Source organism: Pleurodeles waltl, chromosome 12 (assembly GCF_031143425.1).
Source record: "Pleurodeles waltl isolate 20211129_DDA chromosome 12, aPleWal1.hap1.20221129, whole genome shotgun sequence".
Classification (NCBI taxonomy): Eukaryota; Metazoa; Chordata; class Amphibia; order Caudata; family Salamandridae; genus Pleurodeles; species Pleurodeles waltl.
In genome coordinates, this window is record NC_090451.1 from 437,158,892 (window position 1) to 437,180,294 (window position 21,403).

Consider the following 21,403-nt stretch of genomic DNA (forward strand, 5'->3'; position numbering starts at 1 on the left):
CACAAGACTCAAATAGCAAAGCTGTCCAATAACACGCTGAGTGTGGTGAGAAGGTGGAAAAACACGTGCAGAAATTGAGTGAAATTGTGGACTGGAAGACACGTTCCAGTGATGGTAAAACCATGCCCATCAATAACAAACAGGGTCACAGAAAATGAAAAGCCACTAATGAAGACATCCTAATCTGGACACTGCTCATTGAAATTACACCAGAGAGAAGAAGAATGCCATTCTTCAAACAGGGGCATAGGCATCGGATGCCCATTAATTATATGGGATAAGCCAAGCATGCAAGCAGACCATCTCCTTTTATTTAGGGATATGATTTCGGGCTAGCCAGAATTTCCAAACAAGGTCCCATGATCTCCTCAGGTATTTTGCTTTCTGTGATATATATATATATATATATATGTGTGAATATAAGGTATATGTCTGTGTTTAGGGCCTGGGTGGTGTTGTACTGGTAGCAGGACTAGGGCAGCATGAAGCACCCTGGAAGTTGTTGGGTGAAGGACTGTCTAAATAATGTAGCCCAAGAGGTCAGCACTTTTTAATTCTATCCAAAACATAGCCTAGAAATCAATATTCTCAATAAAACGGTGTTTTGTCAAGATATATAATGATATTTGGCATCTTAATGTTAACAGGTTTAAAAGATTCAGCAGGTAACAGACAATTGGAATTATAAGTTTCCTTTGTAAAACATCAGGGAAAACATGCTGAAATGGCATAGAAAGAGAAAATCCAAAATGTTATTCCCCCAAAATACGTATTCCCCATTATTTCTTCAACTCTGGAACTATCTCGATCTCTGGTAACACTATTTGTAGAGAGTAGGGAAATGACAGTGATTCATCCAGACCACTGATCATAATGACAGCCATTATTTTTTGCTTTGGAGGAAGCAGATGAACAATTCACAGATCTTTCAAAGATCATGTTAGAATTAACATTAATTGATAGCTTAACCACAAATGTGCCTGGAGGAAATGTGCCTGACATCTACATCTATCAGTGCTGTGCAACACATTAGTGGTCATTACGAATCTGGTGGTCTCTTGACCGCCAGACTCACAGTGGTGTACAGACCGCCACCAAATGCAGTGGTCCGAACACTACATTATGACCGTGGCATTTGTGCTGAGGTCGGACCGCCAGGATTAGTCGTTATAGTGGTCTGGCGTTTTTGGCGGTCCTATTCCGCCAGGGTAGGGCTGCAAGCAGCTCCGCCCTGGGGATTATGACTTTGTTTTCTATCAGCAATTTCAGGGCGGCAGCACTGCCATGAAAAGGCTGGTGCAGAACGGGTGCAGGGGAGCCAATGAGGGCCTCTGCTCTGCCCATGCACTTGGCATGGGCAGTGCAAGGCCTCCCCTGACCAGAACATTGCAAGGGTACTGGTGCACCTTGCATCCTACAGCATTGCCACCGGCTCGATTACGAGCCAGAGACAATGCTGTAGGGTGTTTCCTGCTAGGCCGGCGGGTGGAAACTCAGTTTTCTGCCCGCCGACTTAGTGTGAAACTCCTAATGGGCCCGGTAGGGAGGCAGCCACTATGGCGGCCACCACCCTATCGGAAGTTCGGTGGACGTGGAAAACCGTCCGCTGAACTCTTATTAAGGCCCATAATCTGAGGTTACCTCTTGAGAATGAGGAGCTACATTCACATTTTTTGTGTTTTCCACACCTATTTCTGCGTTTATATGAATGTACCATATATTCCCCGAGCAATTTAACCCGTTTTTAATGGCCAAACATTATCAGTAGAAAATTGCCAGGGTATGTTGTTTACTGCAAATCTCATAACTTACATCTCTACGTAAAGAGGAGTTTAACAGAGATCACAGTTTACTAGTTCACTCAGGATCACAGTGTTAGCTCTGGGTTCTGGTGTAGATGTTAGTTTCAAAGAAATTATGGACATTCTTTTGCCACAGTTTCCTCTGGATTTACCTCTCCTTACACAAATGGTGTAATTTCCCTTTATCTCACAACAACAAATCAGAGCATTAATTTTTACAGCTGTAATTTTGAAAAAATAAAAATATTAGCAAGCTTATTAAATAAAGTAAGTTAATATGATGAAGACACAATCTATGAATTGAGTTTAAGCAAATAAACTTGCCAATGCAGCAACACTGATTCCTCCAGCAGATTCCCCAAATATGGTGACAGACCCTGGATTCCCTCCAAAAGGTTCAATGTTTTCCTGAATCCACTGCAGAGCAGCCACTTGATCCAGGAATCCCCAGTTACCAAGCGCATGTTGATCACCAGTACTAGAAAATAAATCACCATGTATATATAAATATCTGATACACAGCAACATAAAAGTAATATTGAAAGTATACCAAGTCCTAACAAAACATGTATGACATAATATGTATGGCATAAAATACCACCAAACAAATATATTTAACAATATTTGCCATGTTATACACAGTGGCCAAAATTTGAATGCCAAAATTGCTACTATTTTATATTAAGCTCTCCCTTGGTCTGTGCGTGAAAGGTCTCTTTTACCTCGCTTTAAGGTTGGGACTGTTTAGCAATTACTAAGCTTTCCGCTTGGGTCTGAAATGTTTAGTAGCAAGCAGCAGGTTTGCCTGTGTAATGATGCGTCTATTCCAGTCCTTATAACGTGAAACTTTTTTTGTACGTTTTTTTATGGTGTATTTGAATTTAGTTTTTAAATCTTTTTATGGCATTTAGCATTCTGGTAGTGTAGAATTTCGTTGCTTTATTTGCAACTTCTAGATAACGCTAAGGTGTACTTTAGAGTTAGTTCATTTTTGATGGCTACGGTTAGAGCACATAAATCTAGGAAGGATAACTGGCTTCAGGTTTGTGTTTTAATGTTCTATATCTGTTTAGTCTGATGGACCCTTAAAGGGGTTTTATATTAGAATTGCTAGTTGTTTATGGATTCTGATTTTGTTTGTGTAGCTGTTCTCTATCATATGTATTCTGCAATTTAAAAGTGTACATTGCGCATGCATTTTATCATGCTCCCTTGAACGTTATTTTATTGTTTTATGTAGGATGTATTTTGTAAAAGCACCTTTAATATTTTTCTTAAAATCAAATAAGGGTTCTCAAAATGAAACTGAAACTACCAAACTAATGATATGATATGGGATTTTTAAAACCACATCTCACCTGAAAAATCCAAGGGTGCCGAGTCGATACTGAATTAAGACTACAACCACATTTTCATGGGCAGATATAGCGGAGCCTTCAAGCATCGATGCGCCTCCAAGTACTAATCCACCTCCATGGATAAACACCATCACCTAAAAAGAAGAGCAAATTTGTATCATTGGAATGTAGTCTAGTTCACATACATTCAATCTAATTTATACTCGTACACAACCTTATCACCTTCAAAAGGGACATTTATTTCAAATCCAAGAAACTGCTATGTGTACAAATGCAAATCTCATGACTAACCAAGAATTGTACTTACTTATGCATCCACACTAACAACCTATGTACTTTAATATTCATAATTTCTGCATTAAGAAAAGTATGATAGAGCAGTTGAATGAGTTGTTCTCATCATCTTCTGTTCTACTGTCACAGTATGGGATGCACTGTGCCGATGGAACAAAACTCTGTGGGCGTGGGTCAGATATATAACAAAAAAAGGCTTTGCTTGTTTAAGGCACCATTTGGATGTGTTGTTGTGTAAAATATGCAATGTTCTATAATGTGAAGGTATTGGGGGATGTTTTGTATGAAACAGGGATCTAGGGGTCGCATAGCTTGCAGCATTCTGACTGTGACAGAATTGTTTTTCTTAGATTTCTTTTTGCCCTTCCCATGATTCAGCCTCTGATTCCTCTGCAGCTAGATATAGCACTTAAAGGAATTGCACTGAAAGCTCAGTCTAGGCCTGTGCTATACTGGCACAGATTTTGCACCTCGACTACCCTAGGAGCTTATTTTGTAATATTGAAGGATTTTCTGGCTCTATCCAGTACTCACAAAGAACCTTGGCTTATGCATGTTAAATCTACTTTGAGGAAACTGGGGCTGGAGAAACTGTTTATGTCTGGAGGAATCTAATGCCATCTCAAAAATGGACATTAGGGCCTGATTACGAGTGTGGCAGATGGGATACTCCATCACAAACGTGACAAATATCCCGTCCGCCATATTATAAGTTCCATTATATTCTATAGAACTTGTAAAACGGCAGGTGGGATATCCATCATGTTTGTTACAGAGTATCCCATCCGCCAAACTCATAATCAGGCCCTAAATCATTATACTGGGACTATTCAACTATCAAACCTATTCACATAAGCAAACACACCTTAACTACAGAGTTTATTAACTTAAAAACGTACCCCTTATTTGAGAGTACAAGTGATGAAATTACACCCCTTCTAGCCCGTTCAATTTAGGTACTTGTCACTGCCTACTAGAGCCTTTTGTAAGAAGTGACCCAGCATACAACCTAAGGACGACAAGTGTCCAGTCTGTAGTCGGTCTGTGGAGTCTTTAGTCCATACTCTTTTTTTTTTCCTAGCATATGGTCATTAGAGAGCAAAATGTATATGGCCCTTGAGCAGCGAGCTGGTCACAAGGAGGCACTTGGAGGCTTTCATGAACCTTGGGATTGATAGCTCCAGGCTGGTGATATTCTCGGTTGCAAGATCCCTTATGTCTGCCTGGATTTGGCGTTTTAAATGTATTCAAGCTGGTGACCAGGAATTATATAAATTTTACGTATCTATGCGACAGTGATAGGATAATGAGATATTATAGTTCGCTCAACCTGATTGCCCAAGTTTCCTTAAAATGTTTTTATGCACTTTATTGTTAAGGATGTTAGAACTGTCTCAGTGAGATTATATTTTAACAATATGTGTAAACAGTTTCAGGCTATGTTGTGTCCAAACTATTTTTTCCATATTTGTTTTTATGACTTTACAATAACAATCACAATAGTGAAGCCATTAGAAAAGCAAGCAGCACAGAGTCATTCATACAAAGTACATAAACATTGCCGATATGAAGTCAGGAGGAATAAGGAACAAACTGAAATAAGGACATATGAATGCCACATTATAATGAGGGGGTGGGGGAGGAGGAGGGGTCTTTCAGCAGGTAGTGTGGTGAGGATAAGAGGCTGTAAGTATGACAGAAGGCACATGAGGGTCTAATCAGTGGTTGGTGTAGCCTGTCTGGCATTTACTTGGGCTTAACAGTGTGGGGGACCCAAAGGAATTTTATGTAGCTTTCATGCAGTCAGATCCAGCTTGACTAATGAGTTACCTTCTCAAGGTAGGCGGGTGTCATTTTTGGTTCAATGTTCACAATTTAAATTTTCCAGTACCCACCTCCTGTTCCTGCCATTCCTCTATGCTTGAGGGAGCGTAATACACTGGCCTCTGCACGTTCACACTGTAGCAGCGTATGTTGTGTCCCAAACCAAATGCTATTTTATTTGCAAGGTCCAGTGAATTTTTATTCTTTAAGATGGGAATCAGCCAACATAGTAGCTGCTCAGCTAGGAGTCCTGGACCTTTTTTAAAGCAGTTTTTTTTGTGTTTTTAACTATTTTATTGTGTCAAATATATGCCAAAATAACGCCAAGGATGTTTTTATGGAACCTCATTGAAGGTAGGTTTTGGATTATGAAGATGTATGCTTTAGGTCGATTTCATGTATTTTCTCTGCATTTTCCTCATGAATGGTTTTAAGCAAAGGGAGGTTTATTTGTCGTGTATCTCAGAATGGTGCTACTTCCCTTCACAATGATTTGGGTTAGCTGGCTCATAAATCAAGTGTGTTGATTTTATGCATGTGCATTTTTATGATTTGTAGGTATACTTTTATTAGCTCTCGGTCAAAATAAAGTTGTTAGGACTGACTGGCAATGTTCTCTCTCCAAATATTCATGAATCCTCATATTTTTATGTATGTATTTTGAATAGGTCATTATGTATAAAGTGCCTTTAAGGTGCAATCTGCAGTGAGGTTTGAGATTAATGAGTCTGTGTTCAAATTCATTTTCAATTGTTAAATTATTTAAAATAAGTGACCCTGTGGCATCCTGTCTCATTTATTATTGGCTGTACCTTGGTTTCCTCTGGCATTTAGGTACCCCTTTTTAGGTCAAGCATAGCAGGGAGGAAGCGCTGCTTTTCCGACGTGTTGGTATGCATCTGGGCTTTTAACTAAGCCCACTGCATGCCCATCACTATCACTGGTTCATAGGCTTGCCTTTAAAAAATCCTTTGTTTTTGTTGGTAAATGCTTTACGTTTGTTCCTCCTTGGGGCAGTTTGGTTACCGACCCTGTTACAAGGTTAATTGAACTTTTGCTGATACGTTTGACTGCGAGTGAACTTCTTTTTCCTTTTGTGTGTCTCCTTTACAAGCATGGCGGGGTGCTTTGAATTGTCTCGCTTATTTGAAATTGTATTACTTTTCATTTTAAATTTATGTGGCAAGAAAAGTTCGGTTAGGATTTTGGATCAGTAATAGCTCTAACACGAGCAAATGCGAGACCCACTGCATTGTCGCTGGAGCAGGAAGGTGCTTTATAAAGCCATTGGTAAGGTCCAAGAGCAGCTACTAGCATGCAGGGATTCCAGTGTGTACAGGGCGGCCTGCATGTACATGGTGTGCACGGTGCCAGCAAGTTGCAGGGTGGGCTGCTGCACCTGTGCGGGGGTGAAAGTTGCGGGGGGTACAGAATTTGTGCCACGTTATGGCAGGTGCTTCGACCATGATTCAAACAGAAACGTAAACAATGGGGCTTCTATTTATTTTTCGTGCAAATAATCTGTGTTGTCGTACTTGGGGAGTACTACACTGAACTCCTCTCCCTCTCACTGTGGTCTGACCCCATTTCTGCCCGATTCTTGGTTTCAGGTGTAAATCTTTAACGATTTACTAAACCTGTTCCAAAACCCCTGCATGTGATTATCTGGGTTATGGTTCAGTGTTAAGGCCATTTTATGTTACACGATTGTACCAACCTTCCTTCGTTGGCCTGTCCACCCAGGTATAATCCAATTATTTTGTTGTCGAAATAAGTACCAAATTGCTTGAGGGAAGGGGTGGATGAGCACGTGTTTGCCACAGAGATGGAGACGGAAGTTTCATGCTCATGCTTGAATTGCCAGTTGTCAATGTTTCCGAAGTTGGGGCCAGATGTACTAAAGAAGCATTTTGCGAGTTGCAAATAGCGAGTCTTAGCGACTCGCTATTTGCAACTCGCAAAATGTCATGCAGAACGGTGTCTCAGACACCGTCTGCGAGTCGGTATGGGGTCGCAATGACCCACCTCATTAATATTAATGAGGTGGGTCGCAAATTGCGGCCCCATACCGACTATGGGCACTCGCAAACATGGAGGCCTGCTGTAGTCAGCAGACCTCCGTGTTCGTGACTGCTTTAAATAAAGCAGTTTTTTTTTTTTTAAGTGTAGCCCGTTTTCCTTAAAGGAAAACGAGCTGCACTTTAAAAAAAAAAACGAAACCTTTAGTTTCCGTATTTTTTCAGGGAAGGGAGTGGTCCCTTGGACCACTCCCTGCCCTGAAAAAATGTTTTTGGGTCCAGTCACAAACTGGAAGGAGTCCCATGGGGACCCCTTCCAATTTGCGGGTGGGTTACCATCCACTTGAAGTGGATGGTAACTGCAACACCATTTGCGACCGCATATGCGGTCGCAAATGGTATTGCATACCACTAGGAATCGCAAATAGGAAGGGAACACCCCTTCCTATTTGCGATTCTGAAATGCATTTTGCGAGTCGGACCGACTCGCAGAATGCATTTCTGCATAGGAAAATGCGATTTGCAACTCGCAAACGGCAGTTTTTGCCGGTTGCGAGTTGCAAATCCTTTCCTACATCTGGCCCTTGTTTCTTTAAAAACGTCAATGCTTTCTGAGAGCTGAAGTTTTTGCGTGCTTGAGCCGCCAAGTTATCTTAAAAATGACGGATTGGCTACTAGTTACCCTATCTGCAATAGTGGAAAACATGCCATATATAGATTGACCACCTCACTTCAGTCCTTACCTACAAGTCTTTGATTTCATGTGTGTTAGTAGAAATAGTTCAATAAACGCAAAACATGACTACAATGCCCAGAATGCACTAGGCTATCAATCAAAAGTCAAGAATTTGAATCTGTCCTGAGCTGGAGTGAGGTAGTAATCCTAATTCCATATGACCACTTCGAGGTTAACAAAGAAATATGAGGGTCGCATTATTTTCCTTATTATTTGAGGAATCTGAGACCCAGTTTTCAGAAAGTTTAAGTTTGATTTACTTTTAATTAAAAAGAGAGAGCCCCACTGTTGCACCACCAAACCCATCCCTAACCATCTACAGACTTAACCTTAAACCTGGGACTCACCCCGAACTGTCCTCGGTCCCCTAACCAGGTCCTTACCGCATACTTTAAACCGTAGTGAGCCCCATACCCTGGGTTATACCAGAACCCACCTGAACACTGAACGTGACCTAACGTTTTACGCTGGCCCTCACCATAACACTATCTTTCTCCCTTCCCTTAAGCCTGTACATTATCCTAACGCGAACTCTTGCACCAGCCCTTACACTGACATTTACCATGCACGAGGTTTTTGGTCGATGTTTTCACCGAGAAAGTGACCTTTAAACTTGGTCATCACATAACCCGATTTAGGAATTCTCGTACCTCTCCCCTCTTGGTTTAGTGGACTAATGTACCGGCTGCGCATATATCTGCTTCCCACTGGGAATGCCCTGCATTACTACATAGTAACGCGGGGTGTTTCTGACACCCTGAAACCGAAAAACCTCGTCGACACTCACTATTTAAAGGAAAAATAATTATTATAGGCGCTCGGAAGATGCCAACTGCAAGACAAGTCTCTTCCAGTGTTGCACTTCACGTCCTTTCACATTTGAGATATCACCTGACACAAAGGTGTGGCCCTTTGAAGGGGCAGATAAAAAAAACACGGACTTTAGGCGCAGTAAGAACGGAGTTGAGGAGGCCTTGCAATGCAAGAATATTTTAATTGGGGGACAAAATGTGACAGAATGCAGCGCTAATGACCGTGAAGAGGCCAGTCAGACAGCAATGTGAATGCGGTCGAGGGCACTGCAACAAAGGACCCGTGACTCGAGAACCACAAAGCATTTACACGGAGCCAAACGAGCAACGAAAATGTACTGGACTGCCAAGGTGAACTCTGAATGAGAGGCTGTCACACTAATTTCAAGATGGTGCCTGCTTTTGCTGTCACAAACACGAATTAGCGCCGTAAGCATTTCCCAAATTATTTAGAATTGGATGCGAAATTTACGAAAATAGAACTTTTCTTCTTCCATATAAAGTGGCTGCAGGAAAGCGTTAGTTAATCTACCGAGAACTCTTCGATCCTCCTACTCTCCCCACATTTCACCCATTGGCCGCTCTTCCCTACTGTAAACAAGGAATAACAAGCTTTGAAGTTTATTAACATAATCATTCACCCATTGCATGGGATTTGAGTCCCCAGTTATGCGAAAGAAGCACAGCCAACCCCTGCCCCCAAAATAAATCGTCATTTACCCCCTACATTCATCAAATTGTCTGCCAACGTCTCAGTGGGTTTATCTTTAACATGCCAGAAGGCATGCTAGTGCACGGACAGAGTACCTCACTGCACAGAGGCCACCCTTTTTACTCAGGTTTTACTTTTTATTGACCGTTCTGCAGCACCCCGTGCAAAATGCAGAGAGTGTAGCTCTTAAATTCAGCCCTGTGTGTCTCACTTACATTCTGTCGCACAGTGGTGACATCACTAAGCTCTGGTGAAAGCAAGGCAACTGCCTCCCACATCCGTGCTCACTTACTAGGCAGGAAAGTGCAGCCGTAATTTGGGTGCATTGGGCTGCTAACACCTCTGGGCCTGATTCCACTGCACCAGTAGCACTATTTATAAGCTGTGCCAATTCTGTCACAAAAGTGCTAACTGCAGAGCATTATGGACTAACATGCATGCCACAGGTCAACTGGTGGGCTAAGCCAAGTTACACCTTTCACACCTTGATGAAAAGAGAAACAAGTCTGTTGCACTTTTTAGGTCAAGCGTAAGCGTACGACCTCTTGTATACTTTTAGGCATACTTCTTCTGTGGGCTTCCAGCTATTTCATTTGTTAGTTTCAGTGTCATTCAAAATACTTGCTTGTTAGTGGTCATGCCTCTTTGTCCCTCCTTCTGTGTGAGAGCAGGGACCAACTGATGAACAATTATACTTTGTCCTGTTTATCTGGTCTGTAGGGGACCTTTTTTACTTTCTTTCCTGCTCGTCGAGGGAAGCTTCCTTTTTCATTTGCAGAGCATTCTTGCTTTGAGCTTAGATTTAAACAAGGCTATAAATCAGGCTGTTACCTTTGTCACATTTAGGGCCGTATGTATGAACACATTTTCCCATTTACACAGAATGGGCAAAGCTGCTTGATACATCTGGCCCTTAGTCTTTGTGGGCTCTCTGCAGCCTCTCTCTCAGCTGCCTGGCTCCTGCCCTTCCTTGGCTTGGATTTTCTTTACCAAGTGTGCTTGCCTGTGGGGTGCTAAGAGCAACGTCGGAGGATCACTTGTAATTGCTTATAGACTAGGCACCCAGCTCTACCAGGGCTCCACAATCCTTAGAGACCGTACACACTTCTGCTCCATTCTGGATCCCACTTGCAGCTCCATCAGTGCACCTCAGTTTGCACACTCCAAGCCCTCAGCCGTGTCAGGAACCCCACATGCACTGTCTGCCAGAGCGCCTCAGTGCTTCCATTCAATAAACTCTGCTGCTCCAGTACTAGGACCTGAGGCGCAGCTCCACTAGTGCGCCTCAGTTCACGAAATTCAAGCCCTCAGTCGGGCCAGTGATAGGAACCCCACATGCGCTGCCTGCCAGAGCACCTCAGTTCTTCCTGTCAGTAGACTCTGCTGCTCCAGTCCTGGGACCTCAGGCGCAGCTCTATTAGTGCACCGTAGTTCACAAAATCCAAGCAATCAGCTGTGCCAGTGCCAGGAACCCCACACGTGCTGTTTGCCGGAGCACCTCAGTTCTTGCACTCAGTACAGTCTGCTGCTTCAGTACTGGGAACTCGGGCGCAGCTCCATTAGTGCACCTCAGTTCACACACTCCAAGCCCTCAGCCGTAACAGTGCCAGGAACCCCACAAGCGCTGTCTGCCAGAGCACCTCAGTTTTTGCAGTCAGTACACTCTGCTGCTCCAGGACTGGGAACTCAAGCGCAGCTTCATCAGTGCACCTCAGTTCACGAAATCCAAGCGCTCAGCTGTGCCAGTGCCAGGAACCCCACATGCACTGTTTGCCAGAGCACCTCAGTTCTTGCGGTCTGTACACTCTGCAGCTCCAATACTGAGACCTTGGACGCAGCTCCATCAGTGCACCTCAATTCACACAGTCCAAGCCCTCACCTGTGCCAGTGCCAGGAAACCCACATGTGCTGTCTGCCAGAGCACCTCAGTTCTTACAGTCAGTACACTCTGCTGTTACGGTACTGGGACCTCGGGCGCAGATCCATCAGTGCACCTCAGTTCTACCCCGGCAAGGTCACTTCCTTTCCTGCACTGGGACCCTGCTCACATACAGTTCCATTACAGCAGCTCAATTCCAATATTCAGTCCCACTGTCAAGCCAATACTGGACCCAAAAGAGCAAAAAACAGCTCAGCCAATGCACCTCAAGTCTAACATCCAATGCTGCTGTTGATGGGAACCACAGCTCCACCAGAATCCATCAGTTCTAACATTCAGTACACATTTCTTCTCAGGACTCCTTGCTTTTGTGCTTCAGAGGCAATGCCACTCTCATGCTGGACCCCAGTCGCAACTTCACCAGGGCACCTCCAGGCTAACACTCTGCAACACTGGCACACCAATACTAGGTTTCACACATAGCTCCATTAACATACCTCACTTCTGAACGTGAGTGCCCGTTACTATTCCAGTAATGCAGCCCACATACAATTCTGTCAGTGAACCTCAACCCTAACGTGCAGTGCCCCGTTATTCCAATACCAGGAATTACACTGTGCTCCATTTCTCATTCCTCACCCACTGCCTTTCTCTTATTCCAGCACTGGGCCGGGACACAGTCTGTCTAATCCCCAATCCTGATCTGAAGCGCCCCAATATTGCTATGGTGGGGTTCACATGCAATTCTGCTAATGCACCTCCTGCTGATCTGCAATGACCATTGCTGTTCCACACCCTGACTTCTGTTTGAGGGGAGCCAATGACATCTATTCTTAGCTGTCATCTGTATTCGGAAGGCTCTGTTTCACCTATCTCACGCCGTTCTTTTCTTTACTCTGTTTACTGTCAATGTTTTCTTTTTTCCCCAATTTTCTCTTTCCAGCTATAAAAAAATCCACATTCGCTCTTTCTTTCACCTGTTTTTTCCCTACTCCTCTCCCTTTTTTATTTCCCTTTTCCTCTTGCTACCTCTTCTTTCAAACTTGCAAAAACTTGATAATTTCTCTCCTTGTTTCATTCCTCTCTTTTTTCTTCTTCAGGCATTCATTCTTTCACTATATTTTTTCTTCCCTTCATTCTTTCTTTGTCTTTTTTTATTTGCTCTTTCCTTTGACTTGGTATGCATCCTTTTTCTCTTTTTTTCTTTGATCTTTCTTCCTTCTTTTCTCTGGTGTTTTTCTTATCTTTATCTGTCAATTCACATTTTACTATAAATCCCTCTTTGTTCCCATCTGTATGTGGAAGCCACAAGTTACTTGTCAGGACCCAAAGTGTCAAGGTGGTTTTCACATTCTGTGTCTGTGGGGAACGTGTCAGTACATACATGCCCTGGTTCTTTTGCTGCTTGTTTCTTTCACCATCTCTCTTTTTTCCTCTAAAGTTCACTTTTTTCTTTCTTTTCACACTTCTTTCACTATTATTTCCTCATTTTCGTGTGTTTGCTAGCATCCTTTCCTTTTTTCTTTTGTCTCCCATGTTTGCTCTATTTCTTCTCTTAGTTGTGTTTTCATTTTCTAGTTCTTTCTTTCTCTTTCTTCCTTTTTTCTGCTGGCTCTTTTTTTTTCCTACCCCACCCTCTTTCTCTCCTGAGGCCTAGTTATAAATAGGGCAACAGCTGCAGTGGCACTGGGGCCCAGAGACCTACGGACCTCACTCAACTCTAATTACTGCTGTATTTTCCTACCAAAATTCCAGTCAACCATATCCATATTCCGTTCTTGCTTCTGGGCCCGTGACACGTTACTACGCCACTTGTCTGCTTCATCTTTATTCCCGACTCTTTCTTTTCTTTCACCCTACAATTCGTCCAAAATGATATTTTTGTTAAGGTGTTTTGAGCATTAAACTCTAATGCCAAAGGTTTATTTCTGATAAAGATTTATATGATAATTGTGTACGTGTTAAGATACAGGAAGAAGGTAAATATGAGTGCTTTAGTTAAATGCTGGGCCACTGGAATTATGTGGCAAGAAAAGATTAAATTATGAGTTAGGGTTCACCAATTTATGTGGCAAGAAAAATCCAGTTATGAATTTACAATGCCAGTAGCTCTAACTAAAGAAAATGCAAGACCTATTGCATTGCAAATGTTTGTTTGTTTTGGTGCTCACCACCACATGACACACTATTGTGCAGTTCCTTATGAAATTAATTAACCTTTTAAACAAATTGTGCTTTATAATCAGTTTTTTGTCAACTTTAGGATCTCCTTATTAAGCTTTTTAATTAAATCATTCAGGGGATTTCAATTCTGCTTAAGGAGGGTGACCCTATATATAGTATACAAAAACACTGTTCACTGTGTACAGAGTCCGAGCAAACCCACTTTGGTTTAAAGAGGTAAAAACTAGACCACTTAATGTTCTAATCTTTATGGTAGCTTGGCTGATCAGTTAGGCTAATCTTGGAGCTGTGCTAAGCATTTGTTGTACTCACAGTATCAATAAAACGAGACACACGCTCAAAATAATAACTTGAGAACACTTCACAAAAATACATCAGATTTATATACATTGTTATGACCAAGATCATAAAAATCAGGTAAGTACTTTTCAGTTATCATTTTTCAAACTTTCATAAAAATAGTCTTTCAGTGCATAATTACGCACCACAGGAATCAATGGGAGAAAAGTTTAAAAATGTATATAAAATCAGGCAATTCGTTTACCAATGCCGCCTCCTGTTTTTAGGTCGAGGTCGTTGATGAGCCCTATGGACCAGCTGGAGAAGTTCAGGTTGTTCCCAGTCTCAGCAGGATCAGCTGCAGAAAAATGTTGGAGCTGGCACAGGACCACTGCTTGGGACCACTTGGAAAAGCATTGCACAGGTAGACTTCAAAGTGAGTTTGGTGTGTCCCCTTGGAGTGTAAAGGTTGCGTGAGTACCAAGTAATGACCAATGGGCCATTTACTTTAGGGTGGCTACCCTCACTAAGTGACCACTTCCTCTGGGCAGAGGTCACTTCCGTCTCCCTGATTTACTATTTTCCTACCATGCAAGATGGAGGAAAATGAAATGGAGGGGTCACCTCGCATGCAACACTTAGGGGTAGTGCAAGCTGGGGATGGCCACTCCTCCTGTCCTTTGTGCATTTTCCCACCATTGCTCCCACCAAAAGTGTTTTTTTTAATGGGGGTAGCCATCTGCTGCTAGCAGGAGGCCTGGGGGTCGAGTTTCATGGGTGGCAAGCCCTTTGAATCTCGCTAGAAGGTGTAGGAGGATGGCCTGGTTTGTGGTGGGTACCTAAGGTACTTACACCTTATACCAGGTCCAGTTATCCCTTATTAGTGACATGTAGGCAGTGTTCTAGCAGCGTAGGCTGTCTAGAGGTAGCTGTAGCAGAGCAGCTTAGGCTGAACTAGGAGACATGCAAAGCTCAGGCAATACCACTATAGGTACACAGTACTTATACACAATAAAAGACAATACTCAGTGTTACCAAAAATAAAGGTACTTTATTTTAGTGGCACAATGCCAAAAATATCTCAGAGACAATATTCCTTCTGTAGGTAAGTATTATACACAATATATACACTAGAGACCAAAATCAGGTAAGAAAATAGTCATAGAATAGTACAAACAGTAAAAAAATACAATAGAATGCAATAGGCCTAGGAGCAACACAACCCTTATACTAAGAAAGTGAAATGTGAATCACAAATTCCCCCCTAGGTGAGTGTAGTGTGTAGAGGGGCACTGGGAGTATAAGAAAACACCAAAGGTAAGCCAAATACCCCACCCCAGAGCCCAGGAAAGTAGGAGTAAAGAACTGCAAGTTTCCTCAGGACACACTAGAAGTCGTGATAAGAGATATTGCAAGAACCAAGCAAGGCTGCAAGCAACAAATGGTGGATTCCTGGACCTGAAGACCTGTGAAGGGAGGAGACCAAGCCAGAAGTCGCACAAGATTCCAGGAAGGACAGGAGCCCCTGCCAACCTGGAAGATAGTGAAAAAGTGGATTCTCCAGTTAGAAGAAGTCTGCAGAAGAGAACCAAAGAAGATGGCTGCGGGTTCCTGCATGGTGCAGGAGATGTCCCACGTCAAGATGTTGGATGCAGGCTGTTTTCATTGCTGGATTTGTCCAACAAGCCTTGGTTCAAGCAAGGTGGTGGTGTGCGTCAAAATGGCAGTGCCTGGACCCAGGGGAGACCTGGGGGCCTCAACTCAGACTGAGGAGGCAGAAGGGGCTCTCAACACTGGAGAGAGCCCATGGAAGATCAGGCAGCACCCACGGGAGTCCCAGGACACGGGGACAAAGAAGATGTAAAGTGCTGTTGGTGCAGCATAACAAAAGAAGGTCCCACGCTGCAGGAGAACAACTCAGCGAGTTGTGCATCACAGGATGGAGTGCTGGGGACCTGGGCTACACTGTGCACAAAGGATTCTTGGAAGAAGTGCACAGAAGCCCAAGGAGCTGGAGATGACGCGGTACACAGGGGTACTGTCGCAAACCAGAAAGGCAAGCTCTTACCTCCTCCAAATGTGGACAGCTGGACCTTAGCACAGTCTCGGGTCACGTCAGTCCACCACCTGTGTTCCAGGGAGCATGCTCGTTGACAGGAGAGGAGTCCCAGGGAACTGGTCGTCATTGCTGAAGGGTGCCTGCAGGAGCAGGGAAGTGACTCCGTCACTCCACAGGAGGGTAAAGACAGGAGTCCTCAGAGCTTGCACACCTTGGAAACTGTTGCAAATGCTGGCTGTAGCTGAAGTTTCAGGTCACAGGATTCGCCCTGGATACTTTGTTGCAGTTACAGCGGTTCCTGGAACAGTCTGAAGTTGATCCGATAGTCAGGAGTTGAAGCAGAGGATGCAGAGGATTCCTGGAGGAGTCTTGCAAGCTGAATCTGAAGAGGCATACACAGGAAAGACTCTAAATAGCCCTGAGTGGAGGATTGGCAACCTACCCAGGTATGCACCTATCAGGAGGGGTCTCTGAAGTCACCTGCTGGCACTGGCCACTCAGAGATCTCCAGAATGTCCCCACACCTTGGAAAACAAGATGGCTAATGGCAGGGACACACTGGAAGAGCTCTGGGCACCACCGCTGGGGTGGTGATGGACAGGGGAGTGGTCACTCCCTTTTCCTTTGTCCAGTTTCACACCAGAGCAGAGACTGGGGGTCCCTGAACCGTTTTAGACTGGATTATGCAAGGAGGGCACCATCTGTGCCCTTCAAAGCATTTCCCGAGGCTCTGGGAGGCTAACTCTCCCAAGCCTGTAACACCGATTTCCAAAGGGAGATGGTGTAACACCCTCCTCCGAAAGGAAATGCATTGTTCTGCCATCCTGGGACTGAGCTGCTCAGACCACAAGAGGGCAGAAACCTGTCTGTGAGGTGGCAGCAGCTGGAGCTACAGTGCAAACCTGAGAGAGCTGGTTTGGCAGTAGTGGGGGTCCATGGTGGAGCCCACAGGATGCATGAGACTGGCCCTCCAATACCAGATTTGGAACTGGGTGACAATTCTGTGATCTACATACTGTATAGGTATTGACCTATATGTAGTGCACGTGTGTAATGCTATCCCCACACTCACGAAGTCTGGGGAAATGGCTCTGGACAGCGTGGGGGCACCTTTGCTAGTGCAAGAGTGCCCTCACACTTAGTTACTTTGCACCAAGCCTTCAGTAAATTAAGGTTTTACATATAGGTGACTTATAAGTTACTTAAGTGCAGTGAAAACTGCTGTGAAATGGTGTGTGCACTATGTCACTCAGGCTGCAGTGGCAGTCCTGAAGAAAGGTTTGTCTGAGCTCCTCATGGGTGGCAAAAGAAATCCTGAAGCCCACAAGGATCTCCTGGAACCCCAATGCACAAACAGGCCAAAAGTGAGGGTAACAATGCTAGAAAGAGGCTACTTTCTCACAGCAGGGTAGTGCACATTCCTGACAGAGGAGGTGTAACATCTCAGCACAGGAAGGGCTTTGTTTCTAGACCCAGAGAGCAGAGGCTGTGACCCCCAGGGTTCCAGAATCTTGTCTGGTGATGGCAAGCTGGTTGTGACCAGCCAGCAACCATGCCAGTGTTAGGTAGCTTAGCAGGGGTCACCTCTAAGGTGGACCCTGGGAACATTTTGCAATAAATCCAATACTGGTACCAGTTTGGATATATCATTCTGAGTTATTTAATACCAAGCAACCCAGGGTTCAGAGTGGCTATCATGTAGCTGTGGAACCTCTACTGACCAGTGTCCAGCACACACATCTAAAATGGCTGTTCTGTTTCCTAACTATGTCCCAGATTTGGCAAGGATACAGTAGAGACCTATTGCTCATGCATGTGTGCCCACACATATAGTATAGTGCACCCTGCCTTAGGTCTGGAAGGCCTGCCAGAGGCGTGACTTACCTATGTTGCTTGCAGTGTACAGTAGACAGGTAACACAGGCAATGTGATATGTTGAGTTTGCATTTTAGGAATGCACCAGGACTCATCAGCCTTCAATGTCAGTGCTGGGTGCATCTGGATGCATGGCCCTTGAGCGTGGCATAATCTATGATGCTGCCCTCAGGGTCCTACCCTAAGTACCCCATGCCCTGGGTACCTAAGTACCATTTACTAGAGACTAATAGTGGCAGCTAAAGGTGTTGCCAATTGTGTTAATGCATCACAACAGTTTTGGGAAAGAGATCTGGCCCAGGGAACCTGGTTAGCAGGGGCCAAGGGCACTAACAACTTCGAGACCACATTAAATATCAGGCAAAAAGTAAGGGCTAACCGTGACAAAAGACGCCTTTTCTCACATCCGCCCTCATTATCAGAAGCTATTGTGGTTGTTTTTTTAGAAATGGCAAGCCACCTAATAAAACAACTTCTTATAAGCCCATTAGTCTACTTAACGCAGATTATAAGTTATTTACAAAATGACTGGACTTTTGGATTGTGCCTTTTATCTAAAAAATTGATCCATAATTATCAAAATGGTGTTTTGCCACAGAGATTTTAGATCAATTGCAGTTAATCGACACTATCCAATTCAAGTGAATGATTATTATTTACAGAAAAGCTTAAAAGCTGAAACAATAATGAATGACGGAGAGATAGCGTTCAATGTAGTTATTTGGACAGGTCTGTTTATTATTCTGAGTGATTTCTATTTTCCTAATGAAGTTATACAAATTCTAAAAATATATATTTAGATGCCCCCACCAGAACTGTAGGTTTCTAGAGAGGTGGGGCACACTGAAATTTCTCAATGCACTTGCCAGGGTTGTCTAATGTGGCCTATTTTGTTTATGTTTTTTAAGAAACCCTCAGGGAAAATATTTTGCAGCAATGACTCTATTCTGGCACCCCTTTTTGTTATGTCAAAATTATAAAGTTTTACCGATAGTATAACTATTTATTTGTCAGCAGAGAAAGCCAATATCTAAAGAGTTTTTTGTAAAATTTATGCCTTTACCTCGATAGGTGGTTATAAGATGAGCCAAAGCAAGTCTGAGATTCTTTTTCTTAATGCAACATTTTCAGACCCTACATGTCAAATAAAGGGACAATTTTCGTCTGGTCTTCCAATGTGTTACTTAAGTATTTAAGTTACTACTAATTACACAGATTTATTTTCAATAGACAATAGGTCCATTTTAAATATGGTATATCAGCTTTTTGAAGACAGCAGTAATTGTCCTTGTCAAATATTGGTAGGGTTCCTTAGTCAAAATATCTAAACACCCACTTTTTTATTGTTATTTGCCAATATCCCTATAAAGATTATCAAAGGTTATTTCAAAGAAATTGATACATTGGTTAGAAAATGTCCTTGGGGAAATCAACATCTCTGTATGCACATCACAATGAAATGAGGAACATGAGTGGGGTTGTTTTACTTCATATAAGACTCTATGATCAAGCTACACTGTTAGATACTATTTATCTTCTTTAAAACAGTTCATTCTGGAAGGTGACTTCAGACACATCCATTCCCCTAGAACTAGGGGCCTGATTCACGAGGTCCTAGCGGCACAGTGCGCCACCGGAGCATCACTTTTTTTAGGCTCTGGTGGGGCAGTGTGCTGTCCCATATTTACAAGGAAATACAAAATCAGCTTGCGTGGCTTTTCATAGCCTTGTAAATATGGACCCCTTTCATGCATAACACTGCATGAAAGGGGCGTTCCAGGGGTGTTGCTTGGGTGTTCCCACGCAACACCTATGCAGCCTGAAGGACTATGAAGGATTTACAAGTCTGGGAATGGACCAGATTCCTAAGCCACTTAGGGTTGGCGTAAGGATGACGCAACGGGGAAAAATTTCTTTATTTTGCCCAATTTTTCCTTCTTTCTATGTGTGCTGCATTCTGCCTAGCTATCTATCTTTTTCACTCTTGCAGGTTCCTGCTTTCTATCTATGACAGTTTTGCCATCTTTTATTTTCTCTGTCTTACCACTCAGTGTGTTTTTCCTTCTCCCCCATCTGATGTTGGAAAATAAGTGCCGGTCCCCAAAAATATGTGCTGCTGCCCTCAACCAACAACTACTGGCTCAAATTAAGCACGGTAGAACCTTTGACACTATGTAATGAAGCATATAAATGCCAGTACCTTACCATGCTAGAAATTTACTATTTCACACTAAAGATCCGCCAAAATGTGAGTTGAGAAAACAAAACTGATATTGAGAAGTGAAGTGGCATTTAACCTCTACTATGATTTAATGAATATTACCATCTAATGTTTTTACAAATTCCCAATTTGTCACTAAACAAACCCAAACCTTTTCATCTGTAAATTTCTCACTTTATTGTAGTGTTTAAGTCCTATAGAATGTGATTGATGCTATTAGTCTAATGTATTTACAAAATCACTATTTTCTATAACATTTTTATAACAATTTCAGTCGGGTATCCTCATATTGCTACTCTGTATAGTAGTAATTAAATCATGCCATTCCTTGACAAATGTTACTGCACTAAACTGCTAACAGATCCGCAATTTGACAATACATTATCAAAAATGATTTGAACTGAACCCACAATTCCCCATAACCTTAATCTAAGTTCTACCTAGGTTTGGCAATAGTTACAGATCTTATATGTTTACAAAAACTTCATTAGACTTTCCAAACCTTCTGTGTGAGAGAGCTTTAAACCTCTTTCCCACCTTTAGTAAGTGTTTAAAAGATGGAAGATGTTTTGCAAAGTTTCCATCCTCTTTCCTATCATACTGGCTTAATCCTGGCATTGACTGGAAGCTAATGGAGAGGCCTTCCTACAATCTTTTTAATTCAAACTGAGAAGCAATGTTGTTTTCATGTTTTCTGTGATTGAAATCGTAATACATTAGCAAAAGCAAATTGCCTTTGAGAGTGTTAACAATATTTACAACCTCCAGTGTTTTTGGAATAATCATGATGACAAAAAGCTGCTTTTGCACTATAGAGTGTACAGGGTAAGAAAAAATAACAGTAAAAGTTCTAACAAAAAATATTCATGCTAAATCCCTAATGTGGTTACATAAAAGAGAGGTTCTTTAGATACAGGTCCTAAAAGCACTCTACCTACCATAAAAAGTAAGCAAGTTTTGCGAAGAAAGAGATCATTTCTCAAGGTGTGGCAAGAGGTAAACTCCTGGTGCTTCTGTTAGGACGTCAATGAGGTGCAGGATGAAATGGTAAACATGGGACTAATCCTGCAGGAAAAATAAAGAAATAAAGGGGAATATTTATAAGCCCCTAGCACCACCTAGCACCGCCTTAGCATCATTTTTCTTAATGCTAAGGCGGTTCTAGGAAGGCCTTTCTCCGGTGCCGTATTTACAAAATAGCACAATGCTTGCGCCACATTATGCCTGAGCCGCGCATAGTGTATGCAAGGGAGCATTCCTACACAGGGAGGCCCGAAAGTAGCGCAGAGAAATTTAAATTTCACTGCACCATTTTTCCATCATTTTTAATGCCTGCTCAGAGCAGGAGTT

General features: G+C 42.8%; 1 protein-coding gene across 2 annotated transcripts in view; it reads right to left on the minus strand.

Moving 5' to 3' along the window:
* The window catches only part of LOC138267781 (fatty acyl-CoA hydrolase precursor, medium chain-like), a 247,890-nt gene that overhangs the window by 131,484 nt on the left and 95,003 nt on the right, over positions 1 to 21,403 (minus strand). For both annotated transcript variants that reach the window (XM_069216980.1, XM_069216981.1), the window contains 2 exons: positions 3,161 to 3,294; positions 2,127 to 2,280 (listed from right to left, as the gene is read on the minus strand). In XM_069216980.1, the coding sequence (XP_069073081.1) occupies positions 2,127 to 2,280; positions 3,161 to 3,294 (288 nt within the window). The remainder of the gene's footprint in view (positions 1 to 2,126; positions 2,281 to 3,160; positions 3,295 to 21,403) is intronic.